Here is a 24,050-nt window from a genome sequence, read left to right as displayed (position 1 = left end):
CCTCCACCTCCCGGGTTCAAGCAATTCTTCTGCCTCAGCCTCCTGAGCAGCTGGGACTACAGGCATGAGCCACCATGCCTGGCTAATTTTGTATTTTTAGCAGAGACAGGGTTTCTCCATGTTGGTCAAGCTGGTCTCTCGAACTCCTGACCTCAGGTGATCTTCCCATCTTGGCCTCCCAAAGTGCTGGGATTACAGGTGTGGGCCACCATGCTCAGCCTATGATTGCTTTTTAAAATTTTAAGAGATGTGGTCTTGCTCTGTTGCCCAGGCCGGAGTGCAGTGGTACAATCATGGCTCACTGCAGCCTTGAACTCCTGGGCTCAAGCAATCCTCCTTCTTCAGCCTCCCCAGTAGCTAGGACAGAGGTGTGCACCACCACGCCTAATTTTAAAAATTTTTTTGTAGAGGAGGCGGCTCACTATGTTGCTCAGGCTGGTCTCAAACACCTGGCCCCAAGAGACCCTCCTGTCTTGGCCTCCCAACGTGTTTGGATTACAGGCATGAGCCACACACCTAGCACATGATTGCTTAAAATTTGCATACTTCTTATTAGCAGCTTAATATTCTTTATACATTTCAAATGCATTTTATTAAAAAAGTTACAATTTGACAGGGAAGGAGAATATATAACCTATAAGGGAGGATTCATATTTCATGTTATTTTGACGAATTGATAATTCTTTTTGATTGGTAAGTAGACCAAATATCCAATTAACACCACCAGACTAAAAAAAGGAAGGAAGAAAAGACCAATGCTGAGTTTTTTGTCTTTTTAACTTGAGACAGAGTGTGGCTCTGTCACCCAGGCTGGAGTGCAGTGGTAGAGTCTTGGCTCGCTGCAATCTCCACCTTCTGGGCTCAAACCATCCTCCCATCTCACCTCCCAAGTAGCTGCAACTACAGGCGCACACCACCACTCCCGGTTAAGTTTTGTATTTTTGGTAGAGACGGGGTTTCACCATGTTGCCCAGGCTGGTTTTGAACTCTTGGGCTCAAGCTATCTGCCTGCTTCAGCCTCCCAAGGTGCTGGGATTACAGGTAGGAGCCACCGTGTCCCACTGAATGCCCAGACTTCTGACAAATACATCAGCAAGGCAGTAAGCTGATTAATGAACAAACGAACATAAACACAGTATATCCAACAATGTCACTACTGATCAATTTAATTCATAACTTTCCAGATTTAAAGGTACAAATATGCTTGCTAAAATTTAAATATAGTCTTTATAATGCTAAGCTTGGCATAAGGCACAATCTCCAGATTCTCTTTTTCTTTTCTTTTTCTGGAGACACAGTCTCTCAGTCATCCAGGCTGGAGCGCAGTGGCGTGATCTTGGCTCACTGCCTCTGTCTCCTGGGTCCAAGCAATTACTGTGCCTCAGCCTCCCAAGTAGCTGAGATTACAGGCACCCACCACCAAGCCCAGCTAATTTTTGTTTTTTTTCAGTAGAGACAGGTTTTGCCATGTTGCCCAGTCAGGTCTCGAACTCCTGGCCTCATGTGATCCACCCGCCTCGACCTTCCACGGTGCTGGGATTACAGGCGTGAGCCACCGCACCCAGCCTCAGATTCTTTTTCTGTTTTCCATGTTTCCCTCTCTCCTATCTTCTTCCCTCCCAGTCACCCTCCGCTTACCTGAGCTGGCTTAAAAAATCTTGGGGTTAAGGCTGTTAGTTTCTGGAGGAACTCACAAGCTTCCTGTAGTTTGTTATGAGCTTGCAAACCATGAACTGCTCTGCTGAAGTTTCCTGCTATCTCATCTATGACCTACCGGGAACAAAGAAGTTGTCAAAATTACTTCTACAAGATTACTGTACTGTAGTAGTCGGGGAGATTGTTTTAATCAAAGTTGACCTTGGATAACATTATAAACTCTATGAATCACAGCTCTCTGAAACAGTGATTACTTTCAGAAGCTTTTCTGTGAGTGGACAGAATTTATTTCTACTTCCATACGATCGAGAAAATGAATAACGAGTTTAGACAATGATTGCTCCAAGGGCAAATGAGTCTGGAAATAAGATTTATAGCAGTAACTTTAAGTCTTAAGGCCATGAGCAAAGATGAGGGAAAGTTGGAAATCAAAAAGCCAAAACCAAACTTTTCTATTCAGAAGTATGTTTTCCTCTCAGGTTTCCCTCTGTGCGTGTTTACCTCCATTCAATGTTCATATTCAAGGCTGGGTGTGGTGGCTCATGCCTGTAATCCCTGCACTTTGGGAGGCCAAGGCAGGCAGATCACTTGAGGTCAGGAGTTCAAGAGCAGCCCGGCCTACATAGCAAAACCCTGTCTCTACTAAAAATACAAAAATTAACCAGGCGTGGTGATAGACGCCTGTAATCCCAGCTACTCAGGGGGCGGAGGCAGGAGAATCTCTTGATCCCGGGAGGCGGAGGTTGCAGTGAGCCGAGATTGCGCCACTGCACTCCAGCCTGGGCAACAGAGCGGGAATCTGTCTCAAAAAACAAACAAGAATTCATATTCAAGAGATAACGACTTAAAATGACTCATAACAGGAGGTGGGAAGCAGAAAACCTCCCTCTCCCAAGAAACAAACTGAGCAAGTGGCCGCGGTCCCAAAGCTTAAGCGGCCACTGCACTTGTCCTTGAAGTCCAACCCTCAGGCGATCACCGTTAATGCCAACCCGGTGGTCCATTTCTGGAGAGCAGCTCACTCACAGCCTAATTCAATCACACATTCAAGAAATCTCGATTAAATGCTGAACATTGCTAAATTCTCTTAATATTTCTAATAATTTATTATAGATTCTTTTGGATATTCTATACTTCAGGATTTTTTTTTTTTTTTTTTTTAAGACGGAGTCTCGCTCTGTGGCCCAGGCTGGAGTGCAGTGGCGCGATCTCGGCTCACTGCAAGCTCCGCCTCCCGGGTTCACGCCATTCTCCTGCCTCAGCCTCCCGAGTAGCTGGGACTACAGGCGCCCACAACCGCGCCCGGCTAATTTTTTGTATTTTTAGTAGAGACGAGGTTTCACCGTGGTCTCGATCTCCTGACCTTGTGATCCGCCCGCCTCGGCCTCCCAAAGTGCTGGGATTACAGGCGTGAGCCACCGCGCCCGGCCTACTTCAGGATTTCTATTTAAGAAAAAAAAAAACAAAAAAACAACTCTTTGCTTAAACTCCTGTAGGTCAGTTTCTCCCCCAAGTAGTTAACACCGAATTTCCATTACCATTGCAGGCAGATCCAGAGTGAACAGGATTATGTTTCAGCAGGGAAATGTTCAACTGCATATAAACAGGGCTTGCTTGAATTTAGGGGAAAAAAAAGCGTGGGGGAAGCAGGATTATTTTCTTCAGTCAATAATGTCAAAGGGGCTTTGCCTTTTTTTGGGTGAGTTTTGCTTTGTTGCTCAGCCTACAGTACAGTGGCACAATCACGGTTCACGGCAGTCTGGACGTCCCAGGCTCAAGCGACCCTCCCACCTCAGCCCCCACAAGTAGCTGGGACTACAGGTACACACCATCACACCTGGCTAATTTTTTTTGAATTTTAATAGAGACAAGGTCTCATAACGTTGCCTAAGCTGGTCTCAAACCCCTGGGCTTATGTGATCCTCCACTTCGGCCTCCCAAAGTGCTGGGATTACAGGCGTGAGTCACTGTGCCCAACTAATTTTTTTGAACTTTAGTAGAGACAAGGTCTCACTATGTTACCCAGGCTGGTCTCAAACTCCTGGGCTCAAGTGATCCTCTCACCTTGGCCTCCCAAACCCTGGGATTACAGGCGTGACTCACTGAGTTTGGCTGCATTGTTGTCTTATGTTTTTGGGAGGAAGGAAACAAGGCAAAAAGAGAGGACAGTGAGTAGGAGGAATTGTCTAGAAGTTTGCTGCTGCTGAAAAAGCAGGGTAGGTGAACAAAACCTCTTCCCCATCTGAAGCATTAACTATAAGACCATTAAATAGCATCATTAGGGAAACGCTGGGCTGTGTATGTGCCATCAAATTGGCCATTTCCACGGACTTGTTTAGTTTTTCTTTGGATTGGCATATATGATGATCTGTCAGACATTCTTAGGTGCAGTTCTGCAGGGAGGCAAATTGTAAACCAAGTACTTTTTTGGGGTCACAAGGCTACCTAGTTGTGACTTGAATTTCCCATGTTTACCTGACCAGATGCATTCTGCAATGACACTTGTAGATGAGAGGTGACGGTATTCACATGAGCTGCTTCCTTTGGGCTTGAAGTTGTTTCTGCCAGAGATTGCCCAGCACGTGTGACAGACACAGGCGTGGTGAGCTGTGTTATCACAGGGAGAGGCTGGCTGCTGGCTTCAGATGTGGCTGTTACCTGTGATGTGATATTTTGTAGTACTGAAGGAAACGGGCTGATGGGATGACACAGGGTCTTGGACTAAAAGATAAAAATAAGTAAAGGAAAAGGCTGAATCTGATTTTACCATTTAATAATTAAGGCAGCATTTCCCCAAATGCTCTGAAACTCTGTCCTATGAGATACTAATAAGCATTTCTGTTCAAAAATTCTGGCCGGGCGCGGTGGCTCACGCCTGTAATCCCAGCACTTTGGGAGGCCGAGATGGGCGGATCACGAGGTCAGGAGATCAAGACCATCCTGGCTAACCCGGTGAAACCCTGTCTCTACTAAAAAATACAAAAAACTAGCCAGGCAAGGTGGCGGGCACCTGTAGTCCCAGCTACTCGGGAGGCTGAGGCAGGAGAATGGCGTAAACCCGGGAGGCGGAGCTTGCAGTGAGCTGAGATCCCACCACTGCACTCCAGCCTGGGCAACAGAGCGTGACTCCGTCCCCAAAAAAAAAAAAAAAAAAATTCTGTGCTCAGAATTTTGAAATTTTGAATTTTGAAATTTTGAGAAAGCTGCATATTAAGATTAATGATTTGTGTTAGAGTATTTATTGTCAATCATTCAACAAATTGTTACACATCTACAAGCCGCTGAGGATGTTCTGGAGAACTGAATATGGCAATGAGCAAAAGGAAACAAGTTCCTGCCCTTGTTGAGCCTGTGTTACCAGTGGAGGCAGGAAGATATATTATGTCATGTATTAAATAAGTGCTATGAAGGAGAAAATAAGGCTAAGCAGAGAGAAAGTGGGTATCATGGAGGGTTTTCAGTGGTAAGGAGAGAATTTCTTGAGACTGGGTGTCACTCTGTTGTCTGGGCTGGAGTGCACTGGCACAATCATGGCTCCCTGCAGCCTTGACTTCCTGGATTCAAGTGATCCTCCTGCCTCAGCCTCCCAAGTAGCTGGGACTACAGGCACACACCACCATGCCTGGCTACCTTTTTGTGAGATGGAGTCTCACTCTGTTACCCAGGCTGGAGTGCAGTGGCGCCATCTCGGCTCACTGCAGCCTCCTCCCCGCTGGTTCAAGCAATTCTCCTGGCTCAGCCTCCTGAGTGACTGGGACTACAGGAATACACCACCACGCCTGGATAATTTTTGTATTTTTAGTAGAGACAGGGTTTCACCACGTTGCCCAGGCTGGTCTCAAACTCCTAACCTTTAAAGATCTGCTGCCTCAGCCTCCCAAAGTGCTGGGATTACAGGCATGAGCCACTGCGCCCAGCCTTTTTTCACTTTTTTACAGACAGGATTTCACTATGTTGCCCAGGCTGGTCTCGAACTCCTAGCTTAAATGATTCACCTGCCTTGGCCTCCCAAAGTGCTGGGATTACAGGCATAAGCCACCGTGCCTGGTGCAGATGTTACTTTTAATGAGGCAGGAAGACAAAGGGCTTTGCAGAACAGTGGCATGATTTCACTTCTGTTTTAACGGATCCTTCTGTGTTTTAAATGATCAACCATTCTGTTGAGAAGGGTCAGAAAAAGGGGCAAGAGTAGAAGCCGATCAGTAGGAGGCAAAATGTAAACGTTCATTTTTTCTTTATTTTTTTTTTTTTGAGATGGTGTCTTCTTCTGTCACCCAGGCTGGAGTTCAGTGGTGTGATCTTGGCTCACCGCAACCTCTACCTCCCAGGTTCAAGCAATTCTTCTGCCTCGGCCTCCCGAGTAACTGAGATTATGGGCGCCCGCTATCACACCCTGCTAATTTTCATATTTTTAGTAGAGACAGGGTTTCACCCTGTTGGCCTGGCTGGCCTCGAAATCCTGGCCTCAAGTGGTCTACCCACCTTGGCCTCTCAAAGTGCGAGGACTACAGGCATAAGCCACTGCACCCAGCCGGCAAATGTGAAAGTTCAGATGGGAGATGGTGACTTGGACCGTGTGGTGATCGTGGTGACAACAGTGAGAAGGGGTTAGATTTGGGACCTGTGAAAGACTGTGAAGTCCTATAATCAAAAGCCTTTGTTTTCTTCTCTTCTGGTAACATATTATAGGGGTAGAAAACTCCACCTCCATTCTCTTAGGGCTCCAGCTGGGCCTGAGAATTAAACTGACATAAGTTAAATAGGAGAAAAGCACACACATTCACTGAGTCCAAGTTTTACGTGGCACAGGAGTCCTCATAAGAAAATGAAGACCTGAAGTAGAAGTTAGAGTCCGTCTCTCCTGTGCTGATTTGGACAAAGAGCAGTTAGTTGTGAAGAAGCAAAATTATGTGGGGAGGCGTAAAAGATAATGCTATCTTAACAAGGTCTGTGCAGATTTCTCCGGGTCTTGACTTCTGCTCCTGGAGGATAAGAGTGTTGCATATTCTACACGGGAATTTTATCTCCTGTTTTTAAGAAACAGTACCAAGGTCAGAGTGCTGTTTTTGCACCTGCTGTTTTTCAAATGCCTTTAACTGAAATCATCAATATACCAGAGTGGCATATTTTTAACCCTTTCAATTTCAAGGGCTAGTGGTTGTTGCTCTGCAGAACACAGCTTGGGGAATACTGATGTAAGGGATTTTTTTTACTTCATCCCGATTTTTTTTTTTTTTTTTTTTTTGAGACGGAGTCTCACTCTGTCACCCAACCTGGAGTACAATGGCACAATCTTGGCCCACTGCAAACTCCACCTCCCGGGTTCAAGCGATTCTCCTGCCTCGGCCTCCTGAGTAGCTGGGATAACAGGCATGCACCACCACGCCTGGCTAATTTTTGTATTTTTAGTAGAGATGAGATTTCACCATGTTGGCCAGGCTGGTCTCGAACTCCGGACCTCAGGTGATCTGCCTGCGTCGGCCTTCCAAAGTGCTGGGATTATGGGCGTGAGCCACCATGCCTGGCCGCTGTTCTTTTATACCGTTAGAAACACTTATTTTTGCAGTAAGCATTGAGTCAAACAACTGCGTATCAGTGTTTAGGCATCAACTGAAGGGTTTCTACATAGGACACAAGGGCAAGAATGCTGAGAGATTTCTTGAAGGTGAAACTTTATAGATTGTGTAGACAGTTTCTACCTTTATTTTCCTTTCCCTTTCTGTTTGATGTTTACATTTTATTGCATTGTATTTTTGTAAGATGCCACAAGTCCTTTTTGGAACAAAGCAGGGAATAAACACCCAACCAACAAATACATGATAATTACATTAGCATGAAAGCCAGAAAGATAGGCTTTAGAAATTCCTATAACAAGTTTGGAGATGGTGGCTCGCACCTGTAATCCCAGGACTTTGGGAGGCTGAGGCAGGTGGATTGCTTGAGGTCAGGATTTTGAGACCAGCCTGGCCAACATAGCAAAACCTCGTCTCTACTAAAAATGCAAAAATTAGCCGGGTGTGGTGGCACAGGCCTGTAATCCCAACTACTTGGGAGGCTGAGGCAGGAAAATTACTTGAACCCAGGAGGTAGAGGTTGCAGTGAGCCAAGATCACACCACTGCACTCCAGCCTGGGTGACAGAGTGAGACCCTGTCTCAAAAAAAATTAAAAAAATAAAAAATAAAAATAAATCCTTGAAGCACCTATTAAACCCAATTTTTTTCCTGTACTTAAGTACTTTATTTTCCTTATTAGAAAATTATATTCAGAACACTGTAGAAGATAGAGCTCTGACCAGATCTACCAGGTATGACAAAGAGATCAACATTTCACAATGTATGTTGTCAGGGGAAGTACTTACGAGATGAGCAGGAAGAGGATGGTGACATGTGGCTGAAAGAGCACCAGGTCCTATAGAAAAAAGAAAGCAGACTAAGTTCAAGTAAAAGCCTAAGACAGAAATATTTGTTTTACTTGAGGACTTCTTATTCATGGCTAAAAAATAATGCAAACTGTTTTACATAGAAAACCAAGGCCGGGCATGGTGACTCACGTCTGTAATCCCAGCACTTTGGGAGGATGAGGCAGGCAGATCACTTGAGGTCAGGAGTTTGAGACCAGTCTGGCCAATGTGGTAAAATCCTGTCTGTACTAAAAACATAATAATTAGCTGGCGTGGTGGCAGGTGCATATAATCCCAGCTACTTGGGAGGCTGAGGCAGGAGAATTGTTTGAACCTGGGAGGCAGAGGTTGCAGTGAGCCAAGATCGTGCCACCGCACTCTAGCCTGGGTGACAGAGCTAGATTCCACACCGTCCCCGCCCCCCCCCCCAAAAAAAATAAAGATAAGGAAGGAAAGACAAAAGGGAACCTATGATGATGACTCAAGAACCTGGGAATGGAATCCAGAGGACTCCAAGAAAAGCACAGCCCTGAAAATTATCAACAGCAAAATCCAGAAAAAAAGTTCAGAAAGCTGTAAATACATCCTTAATAGGAATGAAAAAGGTTATTTCCCCAAATAAAAGGTCTCACATATTTATTACTGCATCAGCTTACGAGTGAAGAGCATAGAAACAAAGAGAAAAAACATTTTGCCAATAAAATGGTTTTTGAAATGGTGAGGTGACAGTGATTGATACAGAGATGACCTTGATTGAGACAGCATAAATACATGTGCCATCTTAACGTGCAATTCCTTACAGACCCAGCATGCCTCTTCTCCAGTGTCTCCTCCTGGAGTTGTACCTGATTACATCACTTGTATGTGATTTTATCATCCACTGGGGAATCAGATGATTTTGCTTTTATTTCTTGGCCAGGAATCACTTGATTCTGAAAGTCTTGTGAGAAGACATGGCAACAAACCGAGTCAACCACAGCCACCGTGATGATGGAGAAAGGTAGAGGGAACCAAACAAAATCGTAAGGATTAACCATTTGAAGCTAACATGCGCCAGAATGAGGTACATTAAAAGAAAAATAACCGTATCAAAGGATTTCAAGATGACAAAAAAAATACTGCAGAAAAATTAAAATCCACCTGGGAGGGAATACTGAGCAGATGTGGAAAAATTAGTCCCTGATATGGAAGATAAATGTAAGGTGCCCTCCTCTAACAACAGAAAGGGTGATCAACATGAAACCATTCTTTTCATTTAAAGAGAGTACAGGAAAGATACAGAGGATAGGAAGTAGCAATACGGCACATAGATACCTGATATTTCTTAAGGACAGAATCAGAACAAATGAAAAAGAAGTGATACATATGTAGGATATTCTTGATTCAAGAAAGATGTGTATATGTAGCATCATGTTCTAGGCACAATGAGTGAAAAGTAACCTAGATACACACTAAGAAAATTTTTGAATTACAAAAAACTTTTACAAACAATCTGATAGAGACTTAAAAAGGCTGCCTGGAGTGCGGTGACTTGATTATGGCTCTAACAGCCTCTAACTCTGGGTTTAAACTATCCTCCTGCCTCAGCCTCCTAAGTAGCTGAGACTACAGGCATCCACCGGCAAACCTGCCTATTTTTTTTAATTTTTATTTTTAAAAGTTTTTGTAGAGACAGAGACCCAGTATGTTGCCCAAGTTGGACTCGAACTCCTGGCCTCAAGCAGTCCTTCCAACTCAGCCTCCCAAAGTGCTGGGATTACAGGTGTGAGCCAACATCTGCTGAGGGGAGATCCAGCCCACAAACTTTATAAAAGACTCTATGTACATAAATATTAGGCATATTGCTTGTTAGGTAAATTGCCCCACAATAAGGCAGTCTGCATTTTTCCCAATGAGGAGATTTTAAAAAGCATTTCTGGGGCAAGCTTGACAATATAAACTTAAAGGATGTAGGTGAAATAGTCAAATGTCTATTTAATTCAGTAATTTAGTTTTACTACGACATTTAAGCCACATGTTATGTAAAGTAATATTGGAAGCATTGCTCTCACGAAACTCACATTTCATGACACAGCTTAAACATTTCAAATGCATCTTTAACATCATTGCATTAATTATCATCAGAACAACTTTTGGATTTAACAGTTTTCCAAAATATGTCATCTTTACTTCCACCTAATGCTATCACTAAACATTTTCCTACAACTCACAAGTCCCCTTTTACAAAGGATTGAGCAAAGTTGGATTTTACATTTATTCTTCAAATATATATTCATGTCTCTAAATAAAACTTTCTAAATTGCTAAGTGATATTTAAAGGGTTTGTTGACCAGGACGTCTAACACTTGCACTGTGAGGTCATACCCCGAGGAATGATCACGAGATCCACTTTAAATTGATCTGTTTTACTTCTTTCTTTCCGTTGATCTCTATAACCAGCCATCCACTGATATTGATTGCTATCATTTCAGGCTAATGTATCCTTCCCAAATAGTAATTGGTTTTCAAAATTAAATAAACAAGTGTTAACACCATGATTTGAAAGACTTTGCAAGAACTTTAAGACGACTTTCTCTTTGTTGATGAAAAATTTTTTGGGAATAAAACCTGGTCTTTTATTTGGGAATATATGAAAAGAAGATGGCCAAGGGCGTATCAAGAAAACACATATATAAAATGAAGGCAAAGATTGCCATATTAAGATCAGACAGAATAGAATGCAACGAATATTGGGCACGTGCTGTAATACATTTCAGCATTAATTCAGTCTCGTGCATTCCTTTAGCAGAAACTGATTCCATGGATTTTTAAGGTTACTAGAGGAGGAATGCATTACCTGGGGGCATTTTGTCTCTTGCTATTGCAACTCCTCTTTTTGTCTTCTCGGGTCTCTCGTACAAATGAGAATCATTTCCATTTCTTTCATAATGGGCATCTCTGTCCAAAACGCCATCTATTTGGAAGCCAATACACAATTTATAGGTGATAGTTATGGCTACAAGTCTATAAAACCATCATTACACGCACTTATGTGATAATTAGGAAAACACAAATTAAAAATTCCTATCCAGTTTTTTAAGGACACTAAGAATTCTGCAGTAGCCCTTTTGCTGTGGAGGCTGCTCACAACACATTATGGTGTCCCACATTTCAAATTAAGTCCACTAGTTGGGTCAACACTGAGAAGTTCATTAACCCATTTATGCCTAGTGTTCCATTGTTGGAACACTAAGCTTGTGGAGCTATTTACATCTACTGCTTAAGGTCATCGCCAGGGTCTGATTTTTCACCAAAAAAGTTTGCAACCTCCAGCATAAATGGAAAATTCCGTACTAAGCGTAATATTCTTTGTGTTAACTCTCATTGGCAGAAATAAAAGAGTTCAGAAGGTGGGTGATAACATTCTTTTTTTGAGATGGAGTTTTTGCTCTGTTGCCCAGGCTGGAGTGCAATGGCGCTATCTTGGCTCACTGCAATCTCCACCTCCCGAGTTCAAGTGATTCTCCTGCCTCAGTCTCCCAAGTAGCTGGGATTACAAGCACACGCCACCACGTCTGGCTAATTTTTGTATTTTTAGTAGAAACGAGGTTTCACCATGTTGGCCAGGCTGGTCTTGAACTCCTGACCTCAGGTAATCTGCCCACCTTGACCTCCCAAAGTGCTGGGATTACAGGCGTAAGCCACCACGCCCGGCTGGCAATAACATTCTTGAACATGCCTCCTTGCATACATGAGCGAGCAAGAGTTTCTCACACACGCTGTTGGACATGGCTAGAGAAAAATCATAACCACGATGACTATGGCTCTGCTTAAATTCACGATAATGAAGCTTGGGTGGCCTGCCTTCACACTGCCTGGCAATCATACTGTTTCCACTCTCCCAGGTGACTCCCAGTTCCCTCTCTCTACTCAACCTCCAACACCTGGGAGCCTCCCTCAGTCGCATTCTCAGGTCAGGTGATAACCTTGCTTTCTAACTCAAGGAGAATATCAGAACAATTTAGAGTCCTTCCATGACTCTGACCATCAAATCTAGCTCCTACCAGCACCTGTACCTGTAGAGCGCCAAAGCCTTCTCTCATGCTGCTACAAATCTTCCTACTCCTACCCAAAGTGAATCCCTCTAGTTGTTTGGTAGCTCAGATTAAGTACATCATTCCTGCATGCTATTTTTTCTGTCTTAAAAAAAAACCCAACAACTTATATTGGCCTCATTAACTATTGCCCCAGCTGTTTCCTACTCGAGCAAAATTACCTTAAAAACTGTCCAAACTTGTTAGCTCCAATTCTTCTCCTCTCCTCTCTTTCCCTACTTCTAGGGATTGCTTTTTAACATGTTGACAGGCCAGGCGCGGTGGCTCACGCCTGTAATCCCAGCACTTTGGGAGGCCTAGGAGAGTGTATCACCTGAGGTCAGGAGTTCTAGACCAGCCTGGCCAGGATGGTGAAACCGCCCCCGTCTCTACTAAAGATACAAAAATTACCCGGGTGCCTGTAACCCCAGCTACTTGGGAGGCTGAGGCAGGAGAATCACTTGACCCCTGGAGGTGGAGGTCGCAGTGAGCCAAGATTGTGCCGTTGTACTCCAGCCTGGGCAACAAGAGCGAAACTCCATCTCAAAAAAAAAAAAAAAAAGTTGACGTAAATTGTTTTATAATTGCTTTAGTCTGTTTTGTGCTGCTATAATAGAATATCACAAACAGGGTAATTTATCAAGGACAGAAATCTAATTCTCACAGTTCTGCATGCTGGACGTCCAAGATGAAGGCACAGGCACTCAGAGTTGGATGAGGGCCATATCCTCATAAGGTGGGAGGGCAAGAGAAGCCCTCCTTCTGCCAGCTCCTTTTATAAGGACACCTAATCCCATTCACGAGGGAGGAACCCTGTAGGCCAACCCACCTCTTAAAGCCCCACCTCTTAATGCAATCACATTGGCAACACCTGTTTTGGAAGGGGCACATTCAAACCATAGCAATAATTATGGAAAACACTGAAAGAGTTCCAATGCCGAACTATAAAACCAGGTACATTTCGAAAGGTCTCATTTCCATCTTCATCCTTTCTGCCCTGTTTTCTCTCTCTCCCATAGGTAACCATTTCCATTAGTTTTTGTTTCTCCTTCTGTTATATTTATATGTACGTGTATGTATATAGGCAAATATATATGTTCTGCACCTTTATTTTCCACTAAAAAAAAATCCATCGTAGAGATAACCCCACTGCAGTATATGGAGATCGTTGTTATTTGCTTTTTACAACCAGTTCCTTCTTAATGGGCATGTGGATTATTCCTACTTTTCTGCTATCACAGAGAGCTACAATGAATAGCCTTATGCGTGCATCTTTTTGTACTTTTGCTGGTTTGCCTTTGGGATAGTTTCCTAGCAGTGGACACTGGTTCAAGGGTAGATGTATATGTAATTTTGCTAGATATTGCTGAATTCTCCTTTATTTATAAACTCATAGAGCTATCTTACTGCATTCTCACTAGCAGTTTATGAGAGTACCTATTTTCCTAAGGTCTTGCCAGCGGAAGATGTTAAGTTTGTGGATTTATGCCAATCTGATAGATGGGAAAGGGTATCTCAGTTTGTTTTTAATTTGCATTACTCTATATTTTTTTTTGGCAAGAATACTGTGTAAGTGATATGTATACTTACATCAGGGCATTTTTCTTTTTTTAAAAAAATGTAACATTATTTTGAGATAATTGTATATTCACATGCAGATGTAAGAGAAAATGCAGAGAGATGCCTGTATCCAGTTTCCAAGGGTAACATCTTGCAAGGGTAACAACAGGATATGGACACGGATACAGTCATGTCAAAATTTTTTTTTAGTTGCTATAAGAATCCCTCACATTGACCCCCCCTTTTTTTTTTTTTTTTTTTTTTTTTAGATAGAGTCTCACTCTGTCACCAGGCTGGAGTGCAGTGCAGTGGTGCAATCTTGGCTCAGTGCAACCTCTGACTCCCGGGTTCAAGCCATTCTCCTGCCTCAGCCTCCTGAGTACCTAGGACTACAGGTGCGCACCACCATGCCTGGCTAATTTTTGTATTTTTAGTAGAGACTGGGGTTTCACTATGGTGGCCAGGATGGTCTCGATTTCTTGACCTCGTGATCCACCCACCTTGGCCTCCCAAAGTGCTGGGATTACAGGCGTGAGTCACTGTGCCTGGCCCACATTGCCCTTTTATAGCCATCCCTACTTCCTTCCTGTCCCCATGCCCTTCTTAGACCCTGACAACCACTAATCTGTTCTCCATTTCTATCATGTTATCATTTCAAGAATGCTCAATAAATGGCACCATAGAGTACATAACATTTTGAGATTGGCTTTGTTCACTTGGCATAATTCTCTGGAGATTGCTATGTGTATCAATAGTTTGTTTCTTTTTATTACTGAATTGGACTCCATGGAATCCAATTCAACAATCAGAGGGATTCACTTTGGGTAGGAGTACGAAGGTTTGTAGCAGCATGAAAGAAGGCATTATCGCGCTACAGGAACAGGTGCTGGTAGCTGGCTAGATTCGGCAGTCCGAGCCTTGGACGGACTCCAAATTGCTTTGATTTTTTTTTTTTTTTTTTTTTTTTTTCTCCTTGAGTTAGAAAGCAAGGTTATCACCTGACCTGAGAATGAGACTGAGGGAGGCTCCCAGGTGTTGGAGGCTGAGTAGAGAGAGGGAAGTGGGACAGAGTCACCAGGGAGAGTGGAAACAGTGTGACTGCCATGGCTGGACCATTCACCTGTTGACAGACATCTGAATTGTTTCCAGTTTTGCTCTATTATGAGTAAAGCTGCTATAAGCATCTATATACATATTTTTATGTGAGCACAGGTTTTCTCTTTCTGCGATAAATGCCCAGCAACTGCTCAGTTGTATGGTAGTTTTTTTTTTTTTTTTTTTTTTTTTTTTAAGAAATCACCAAGGCCGGGCACAGTGGCTTATTCCTGTAATCCTAGCACTTTGAGAGGCCGAGGTGGGAGGATTGCTTGAGTCCAGGAGTTCGAGACAAGCCTGGGCAACATAACAAGACCCCATCTCCATATAAAAAAATAAATAAATAGGCTGGGCTCAGTGGCTCACACCTGTAATCCCAGCACTTTGGGAGGCTGAGGCAGGTGAATCACCTGAGGTTGGGAGTTCGAGACCAGTCTGACCAACATGGAGAAACCCCCATCTCTACTAAAAATACAAAATTAACCAGGCATGATGGCACATGCCTGTAATCCCAGCTACTCGGGAGGCTGAGGCAGGAGAATCGCTTGAACCCGGGAGGCGGAGGTTTCGGTGAGCCAAGATTACGCCATTGCACTCCAGCCTGGGCGACAAGAGCAAAACTCCATCTTAGAAAAAATAAATAAATACAACAACTACACACACAAAAATGCATACATACACACATAGCTTAATCCTGATCTACTTCTGCAGAAGCGAACCTCAGGTAACAGTCCTGTCACCCTTCGCCTTCTCATCTTCCTCTGCCATATTCTTTTCTCCTCCTTCTCTTTCCCATCCTTCCCTCGGAAGCCCAAATGCTGACTGAATTATGAGTGTGCATGTGGAAAATGGTGTCACCAATACAATTTCTTCCACACTCTGCCCAAGTCAAAACACGAGGAGAACGTCAAGGCGCAACCCTTTCAACTCCCGTGGGGATGGATAAGGGAGTCACTCCAGATGAGTTTGTCATGCTAATCAGTATCATGAAAATCAATAGCTCTGTATCATCCCATGGTCTACCACTCACAGATTATTTAACCAATACTCTCACATGCACTCCTTATTTAGAATCAGTTTTTAAAATGTGGGTCTTTGGCAGCATGTAACTTTATGACTTACCAGTCTGGCAAATGAAATAGTGTCTCAGGAAGCACTTGTCCTCTTTGGATAAGATCCGATTGAGGTTTCTGGACAGGTAGGTGCAGCTGGGGGGCTTTGGGGCCCCGTGGGCTGCAACATCTGCTGAGGGGAGATCAGACCCAGGTGAGCCTCATACTCAAAAGTCAGGCATTTAGATTTATTTTTTATTATTGTTTTCAACAGAGTCTCACTTTGTCGCCCAGGCTGGAGTGCAGTGGTGCCATCTCCGCTCACTGCAACCTCCGTCTCCCAGGTTCCAGTAATTCTCCTGCCTCAGCCTCCCAAGTAGCTGGGATTACAGGCATCCGCTACCACACCTGGCTAATTTTTGTATTTTTAGTAGAGAGGGGGTTTCACCGTGTTGGCCAGGCTGGTCTCGAACTCTTGACCTCAGGTGATCCATCCACCTCCGCCTTCCAAAGTGCTCAGATTACAGGCGTGAGCCACTGCACCCGCCCCGCCAGGCATTTTAAAAAAGTAAATATGAAAGCCAAATTTGGCTGGCTTCCAACAGATAAAAATGTAGAATTTCCTCCCATACATTATAGTTTATTTTTTTGTATGTGTTCCTTATGACAAGGCTTAGTATTACTTTACCTACACATTAATGAGGATGATGAGAATGATATAATAATGGCTTGGATTTGTCTCTAAAACTTCAAGATTATGGTGCATAGCTTTGAAAACACTGTAAGAAAGACAATAGGTAGATAATCTTCCTCTTAGTTTTGTGTTAGAAAACTTAGAGATCAGAACAATGAAGAGATGTTTATTAGGAAAAAAATGACCACCAAAGGTTTCTGTCTTTCGAACCTAGCACAATTTTTTTTTTGAGACGGAGTCTTTTTTTTTTTTTTTTTTTTTTTTGAGACAGAATCTTGCTCTGTCGCCCAGGCTGGAGCGCAGTGGCGCGATCTCGGCTCACTGCAAGCTCCGCCTCCCGGGTTCACGCCATTCTCCTGCCTCAGCCTCCTGAGTAGCTGGGACTACAGGCGCCCACAACCGCGCCCGGCTAATTTTTTGTATTTTTAGTAGAGACGGGGTTTCACCGAGGTCTCGATTTCCTGACCTTGTGATCCGCCCGCCTCGGCCTCCCAAAGTGCTGGGATTACAGGCGTGAGCCACCGCGCCCGGCAAACCTAGCACAATTCTTTTAGTGAAAGGTTAGGTAAGTTAACTTTAGATGGGTTCTAGGAAAAATCGCATCACTTTTGCTACACGGACAAATCAAAGGCTGTAGCACAAAATGGAAATATTTCAGAGGAAAGATGGTAATGAAGTAAAGTGATTGGTTTTTTTGTGTACAAAAGCAGAAAGATTAAGATTTTCTTTTTTTTTTTTTTTTTCTGTCCCAGAATAAAATATAAGAAAGTTTTCTTCATAAACACCAAACCCTAGAGTCTTACCTGGGTAGTTTTCACCTTGATGCTTTCTCAGCGGCATTACATTTTGCCCAATCCACCACTTCTCTCGTTCTTCCAGAAAGTCCCGGATGAGATCTTCAACTTCCTGGTTCCAAATACGAGCTAGGAATCCTCTCTGCCCATGACAGTAATTCTCTGCTTCCTCAAAGCTGCAGTGAAATCTGTTAAACTGGTAACAATTATTTTGCCCATGTGGCCCTGGGCTGTTTAGTTTACTTCCTAGAATGATACTTGTTCTGATGTATAACCAAAGCCAGCTTCCTCCTTTGAAGAACATGTTCTCTGAATTGTAGCAAGAAAAAGTGTGGGGGTTTAGCAGCTGCCTGATCCTTTAAATATATATATTGACGGGCTTGTCTTATTAGTGTTCTTCTTTTATGAGTTGGGAACAATTTACCAAGGATACAAAAGGTTTTGTTTTGAGGACCCAGGTGCAGTTCCTACAAGCTGAAAACAAATAGCAGAGATCAATAAAGCAGTGGCCCTTTGTGTCTGGGGCCCCACCATCTGTGTCTACCTACCAAATATGACTTTAGCAAGTAGAGATAGATGATAAAGCTGAGTCTAAGCTGCACTGGGTAGAGGATCATGAATATCTAACATCTAAGTTAGTGTGGCTAAAAATTAATAAGTGTAGCTTTTTCTTTTCTGAGACAGGGTCTCATTCTGTTGCCCAGGCTGGAGTGCAGTGGCATGATCTCAGCTCACTGCAGCCTCGACCTCCCAGGCTCAAGGGATCAATCCTCCCACCTCAGCCTCTCGAGTAGCTGGGACTATAGGAGCGCACCACCACGCCCAACTCTTTTTTTTTTTTTTTTTTTTTTTTTTTAGAGATAGTGTCTTGCTATGTTGCCCGGGGTGGTCTCGAATTGCTGGGCTCAAGACATCTGCTCGCCTTGGCCTCCCAAAGTTGGGGAATTACAGGTGTGAGCCACCACACTCAGCCATATATATATATATTTTTTAAAGAAAGTCATTCTTGGCCGGGCGCGGTGGCTCAAGCCTGTAATCCCAGCACTTTGGGAGGCCGAGGCGGGTGGATCACGAGGTCAGGAGATCGAGACTATCCTGGCTAACATGGTGAAACCCCGTCTCTACTAAAAATACAAAAAACTAGCCGGGCGTGGTGGCAGGCACCTGTAGTCTCAGCTACTTGGGAGGCTGAGGCGGGAGAATGGCGTGAACCCGGGAGGCGGAGCTTGCAGTGAGCCGAGATCACGCCACTGCACTCCAGCCTGGGAGACACAGCGAGACTCCGTCTCAAAAAAAAAAAAAAAAAAAAAAAGAAAGTCATTCTTGCAGACCCTCTAGGATTGATTTTTTTTTTTTTCTTTGAGACAGAGTTTTGCTCTTGCTGCCCAGGCTGGAGTGCAATGGCGCCATCTCAGCTCATTGCAACCTCCACCTCCTGGGTTCAAGTGATTCTCTTGCCTCAGCCTCCTAAGTAGCTGGAATTACAGGCATGTGCCACCACACCCGGCTAATTTTGTATTTTTAGTAGAGATGGAGTTTCACCATGTTGGTCAGACTGGTCTCAAACTCCTAACCTCAGGTGATCCACCCACCTTGGCCTCCCAGAGTGCTGGGATTATAGACATGAGCCACTGCACCTGGCCTCATTTTTTTTAAAAAAGTAAATTGTACTGTGTATATTTAAGGCACACAGCATAATGTTATGGGATACATATAGATTTTAAGAAGGTTACTATAGTAAAACAAACATATTCAACACCTCACATTAGTTACCCACTTTTTTTTGGTTTTTGTGGCAAGAGCAGCTAAAATCTCATCCAGCATGAATCCTGTCTACTGCATGGTTTTATTACCTGTAGTCCTCAGGGTGTACATTAAAGCTCTCGACTTGTTCATCCTACATCTCTGCTACCGCCAGGACTGATTTAAATTACTGTATTCTGTCTCTTCAGTACGTGCAAACAGAACTCGACATAAACTCTTTTTTTTTGATATGGGGGTCTCATTATGCCACCCAGGCTGGAGGGCAGTAGCATGATCATAGCTCAGTGCACACTTGAACTCCTGGACTCAAACAATCCTCTCACCTTGGCTTCTCAAACTGCAGGTGTGAGTCACCGTCCCTGGTTCATGAACTCTGTCTTAAAGCTCTTACACAGTCATAAAAACCAAACAATATTAAATGGAAGAATGAATACAAAGTAAATACAAACAAAACTAAAAACCAATGAGATCCATGTTTTGCCAAGCTCAGTAGCAGACAAACAGGGTTCTGGCCTACGACTACTCAGGTTTCTTTGAATCTGGCATGCATGCTATTTTATGATATGGGGAGGATTCAGTTCTGATAACACGTTTCTTTATTTGACTCACTAAAAAAAAACAAAAAAAAAACCCAACAAAAAAACCCTTTGTTCACACAGCAGGTCATTTGGTCTCCACCTGTTGCATACCCACCCCGTGGATTACAGCTGGTTCTTTCTTGGTGCCAAAAAGTGATCATAAACTCAAGCAAATGTGGGCACTGAACCACTTGGCAGGTTTCAGGGTTAAGATGGTTATCCAGATAGTGCAAATGATGCTTATGTTACTCTAAAAATCAGTACAGGAGTGGCCACCAACCTTATGAAATTCTCTAAAACACAGACTGCAAGAATACATCCTGTTTGGAAAACACTGCAGTAATCAGCCAAGGCCAGTGGCTCACGCCTGTAATCCCAGTGCTTTGGGAGGCTGAGGTGGGCAGATCACTTGAGGTCAGGAGCTTAACACCAGCCTGGCCAACATGGTGAAACCCCGTCTCTACTAAAAAAACAAAAATTAGCCGGGCTTGGTGGCCCGTGCCTGTAATCCCAGCTACTCAGGAGGCTGAGGCAGTAGGATCACTTGAACCAGTTGGCGGAGGTTGCAGTGAGCTGAGATAGAGCCACCGCACTCCAGCCTGGGCGACAGAGCAAGACTCTGTCTCAAAAAAAAGCCCCAAAACCAAAAAAACCAAAACACTGCAGTAATCAAATGAAAGATAAATACAGTATGATCCTCACTTTCAAAAAGTCCAATTAAGGAAGAAAAGGCATAGTAATTGTAATTAATATAGGCAGTGAAAAGTGCCAGCCTAGAGGGACAGCTTAGGTGCTGCTGTGAAGGTTCAGATAAGGAATAAATGACTTCCAGCTTTTGGAATGAACACATAAAGATGGCAATATTTAGACAGATGAAATGGACATCTCAGCAGAGGAGTCGATGTGAATAAATACACAGAGGTGGGAAAGTGGAAGGTATTGATAAAGAGAAAGAAATACGCGTGTGTGTGTGTGTGTGTGTGTGTGTGTATGTGTAGGGGGTACTTGGTGGAACAGCAGTGGGAACTGTAACCAGAAAATAGGAGTGTTTCCAATGCCAGGATAAAGGGTTGCGGTTTACTTGGAAGTTTTCTGGGCAGAGTAGTCCACCCTTACAAGAGTGTGTGGCAATGGAATCATCTGGATGCGGGATGCTTCTGTTTTCAAAGTTCACAGAGCCTCAACTTCTGAACATCTTCATATATGTACAAAAATAAATACACGATACATCCACACATGTGTTTCAAGCTTTTTCTCCAGATTAAAAAATGATACTTTATTATAACTTTTAAAATTGCAGAACGTCAGGCTGAATATCATTAGACACATACACAAAACCACTCATTTCTAAAGTCATCCTCTATACCCTCTCAAAATTTGGCCAATGAATTATGCCTCAGGGAATTTTCCAGTTCAACCCCATAACATAAATGGAAACACTAGCCTTTTGGTTTTGCCCACAGTTCCGAAGTGCTATTACAGGTGGAGTATATGCTGCAGGAGGTCATTCTTGCTGCTGTGGGTGTGAGTAAAATGTCCGTCTGTAGGCTTCTGGTCTTGCAGGCTTTGTTCTCTTTCTCCTCATTTTGTCTCCTTCTACGGGGGTTGCCTGACATACCGCAATCAAAAGGCATCTTCGGCTCAGAATCACAACAGATAGTGAGAGGTTCAAGTGAGAAGTAATGTTACACAGCAAGTTAGTGAATTTACAATAAGAAATTGAACTCTGGGGCTACAACTCAAATATGATTTCAAGGTAAAGAAAGTATTTACTTGGCTGGCTGGTGAAATGCTTAGTTCCTTCTAAAATCATAATTGCAATATGGACTTCTGCTTCATGCTGCATCCCAAGGCACCAGTCAGGTAACCTACATCTCCCAAATGATCAACAGAGCATTCCTTCCTATTTTACCCTCAGTGCTGAGAAATTACTCCTGAGCCCAGAAGTTGTTGCATAGGTGACTTGGGTGACCTGGTGCTCAGGCAACAACTGCTACAGGCCCCACCTTGATGAACACCATCGATTTCTTTAAATATGATGATACTAAGATGGAGTCCCCTGCTCAGAGGAAGCAAGGACATAAAAGCTGGGACAGGCTGCACGCAGGGTCACTATACTAACAGACCCAGATGACACGATGGAACGTGAATACTGAAGCCAACAATCTTCTGGAAATCTCTTTTTCAAAACTCATACACCATTTTTTCTAACCGGGAAATCAGGGACAGGGAAACATTCGCATAATTACCCATCAACATGTTCTTCTTAACAGAAGTGAAGATTATTTTAAGAATATGAAAAGTGTTTCAAGACACCTGTTTTCAGGGATAGACCAGAGCAACAGAAGTACTTTTCAGAGTTAGTTCGTTTTAAAGTCTATCTCGAGAACAAGAGCAGCTGGCTTTCACAAGGTACCAAGACATGTTCTAGCCAAAACATTTTCACTTTAAGTTATATGCAGTCAAGTTCAACTATTTTATACGTATCTGATCCTTTTCTGTCAGCAAAAAAGGTAAAATTTTTTTAAAACTCCAAAATCAATCATTTCTGGGTAGGATGAAGGTAGAATTTTGGTTGTATTTTATATTTCAGAACACAGATGAAACCAAAAGGTCTGCAATTGTCTCTACATTCACATCTTTCAAAGGTCCTTTTCTCCTTTTATATGAATTCATCTGAATCACTGCCATCCTGATTTGAAGACATATTTTCAACTTTCATTCGTGATGAATAGCTCCTAAGTTCATCCATTTCTCTCTTCATTTTTTCTTTTTCTCTCTTTTTCATTTCCTGAATTTGGGCTTCTTTCTCATTCTTCTCTTCACAATCTCTGCATTCTTTCTCTGCTGCTAGGTCTGGGAACCACTCCACTTTGCTTTTTTCTAATTGGTTTAGGATCTCATTTACTTTCTTCTCCATTGTCACAATTTTTACATCCTTCTGCCTGTGAAATACTATCTGCCCCACATCTACGTCAGCTGTTTTCTTCAGATTAGACCACAGCATATATACCACATTAACGTTCATCTTGCAGCCCTTGAATGCTATTGGCCTTCACAAGGTGGGCACAGTCTATCAGCACTTCCTTTGGAATGTCTTCTATATTCTCTCCCTTATGCAACCGAAGGTACACATGAGCCAAAGAGAGTTTGGCCACATGAAACCAGATATATTGAGGCCAATCATGCTTAATCAGATCTTCATGATGATTTATGGGTTAGTAGGAGAGATATAAAACTCAAGGGCAAGCGCGGTGGCTCACGCCTGTAATCCCGGCACTTTAGGAGGCTGAGGCGGGTGGATCACAAGGCCAGGAGATCCAGACCATTCTGGCCAAAATGGTGAAACCCTGTCTCTATTTCAATTTATCCTTTCCCGTGCAAATAGTGCAGGCAGATGAATTAACGCTGCTGCTGGTGAAGTAGAACACCATGATCCTGGCGGCGGTGCAGGGACTCCAGCACGGAGCAGCTGTGCTCAACTGCGGCGGCCGCCTGGTCCCCGGGACTCTCCTCTTTTTTTTTTTTAATGCATTACGGAAACTTTTAAATGTGATTTTTGTACATAAGGAGTATGAGAGTAACCCTTTTACAAATGAACCTAATTTACTAGAACAAACAATGACAAAACTGAACTGATATTTGATGTGAATCCATAGGAGTTTAAGCTTCAAATCCAGCCAAGAAGTTTGTTACAATCTCCGTCAGCTTTGCATCTGAGTCTTCCGAGATCTTTCCATCAGCCCTGACAGTGCCCAGCAGGGCTTAGTGCTGGCTGACAACATGAGACAAGAAAGCATTCTCAAATTTTGTAATCTTGCTGGGCTCCAGTTTATCAAGATACCCCCTTTACACCCACATAGATAACAGCCACTTGTTCTTCAGTAACCATGGGAGACCACTGTCCTTGCTTCAGCAACTCAGACGCACACCACGACTCAAAAGTTGAGTGGGAGCATTGAGGTCAGAACCAAACTGGGCTACTCAGGAGGCTGAGGCAGGAGAATGGCGCGAATCCGGGAGGTGGAGCTCCTAGTGAGCTGAGATTGCACCACTGCACTCCAGCCTGGGCAACAGAGCAAGACTCTGTCTTAAAAAAAAAAAAAAAAAAAAAAATCCCCGCAGTAAACCACACTCCAACAGGGCTGCACACTCGGGGTCTTGATTAGAAACAGTATTTAAAAAAACACCTCCACATCTGTTGCACCAGAATGCCAAGGTTTAACCAGGGACACTTTCCCCAGGAGGCATAACAGGTGCAGGGCCAGGGAAGGGCCTCTGACACTTTTAGGGTCTCAAGAAAATGGTTTTTTTTTTGGTTGTTTTTCTTTGTTTTTGAGACAGAGTCTCGCGTTGTCGCCCAGGCTGGAGTGCAGTGGTGT

The 24,050-nt window shown here is 43.4% G+C and overlaps 1 protein-coding gene and 1 pseudogene across 1 annotated transcript in view; both read right to left on the bottom strand.

Moving 5' to 3' along the window:
• The window catches only part of PKD1L3 (polycystin 1 like 3, transient receptor potential channel interacting), an 88,255-nt gene extending 70,516 nt beyond the window's left edge, over window positions 1-17,739 (bottom strand). The window contains 6 exon segments of the mRNA XM_045381939.3: window positions 1,639-1,770; window positions 4,132-4,377; window positions 8,017-8,066; window positions 10,895-11,011; window positions 15,909-16,031; window positions 17,336-17,739. Of these exon segments, the coding sequence (XP_045237874.2) occupies window positions 1,639-1,770; window positions 4,132-4,377; window positions 8,017-8,066; window positions 10,895-11,011; window positions 15,909-16,031; window positions 17,336-17,630 (963 nt within the window). The 5' untranslated portion in view covers window positions 17,631-17,739.
• Window positions 17,740-22,192: 4,453 nt separating this feature from the next.
• On the bottom strand, window positions 22,193-23,217 carry LOC102134172 (coiled-coil domain-containing protein 25-like; annotated as a pseudogene).
• Between the last annotated feature and the right edge of the window lie 833 nt (window positions 23,218-24,050).

Source organism: Macaca fascicularis, chromosome 20, assembly GCF_037993035.2.
Source record: "Macaca fascicularis isolate 582-1 chromosome 20, T2T-MFA8v1.1".
NCBI classification, from domain to species: domain Eukaryota; kingdom Metazoa; phylum Chordata; class Mammalia; order Primates; family Cercopithecidae; genus Macaca; species Macaca fascicularis.
The sequence above is the reverse complement of the archived record's forward strand: the minus strand, read 5'-3'. Positions and strand labels throughout refer to the sequence as shown.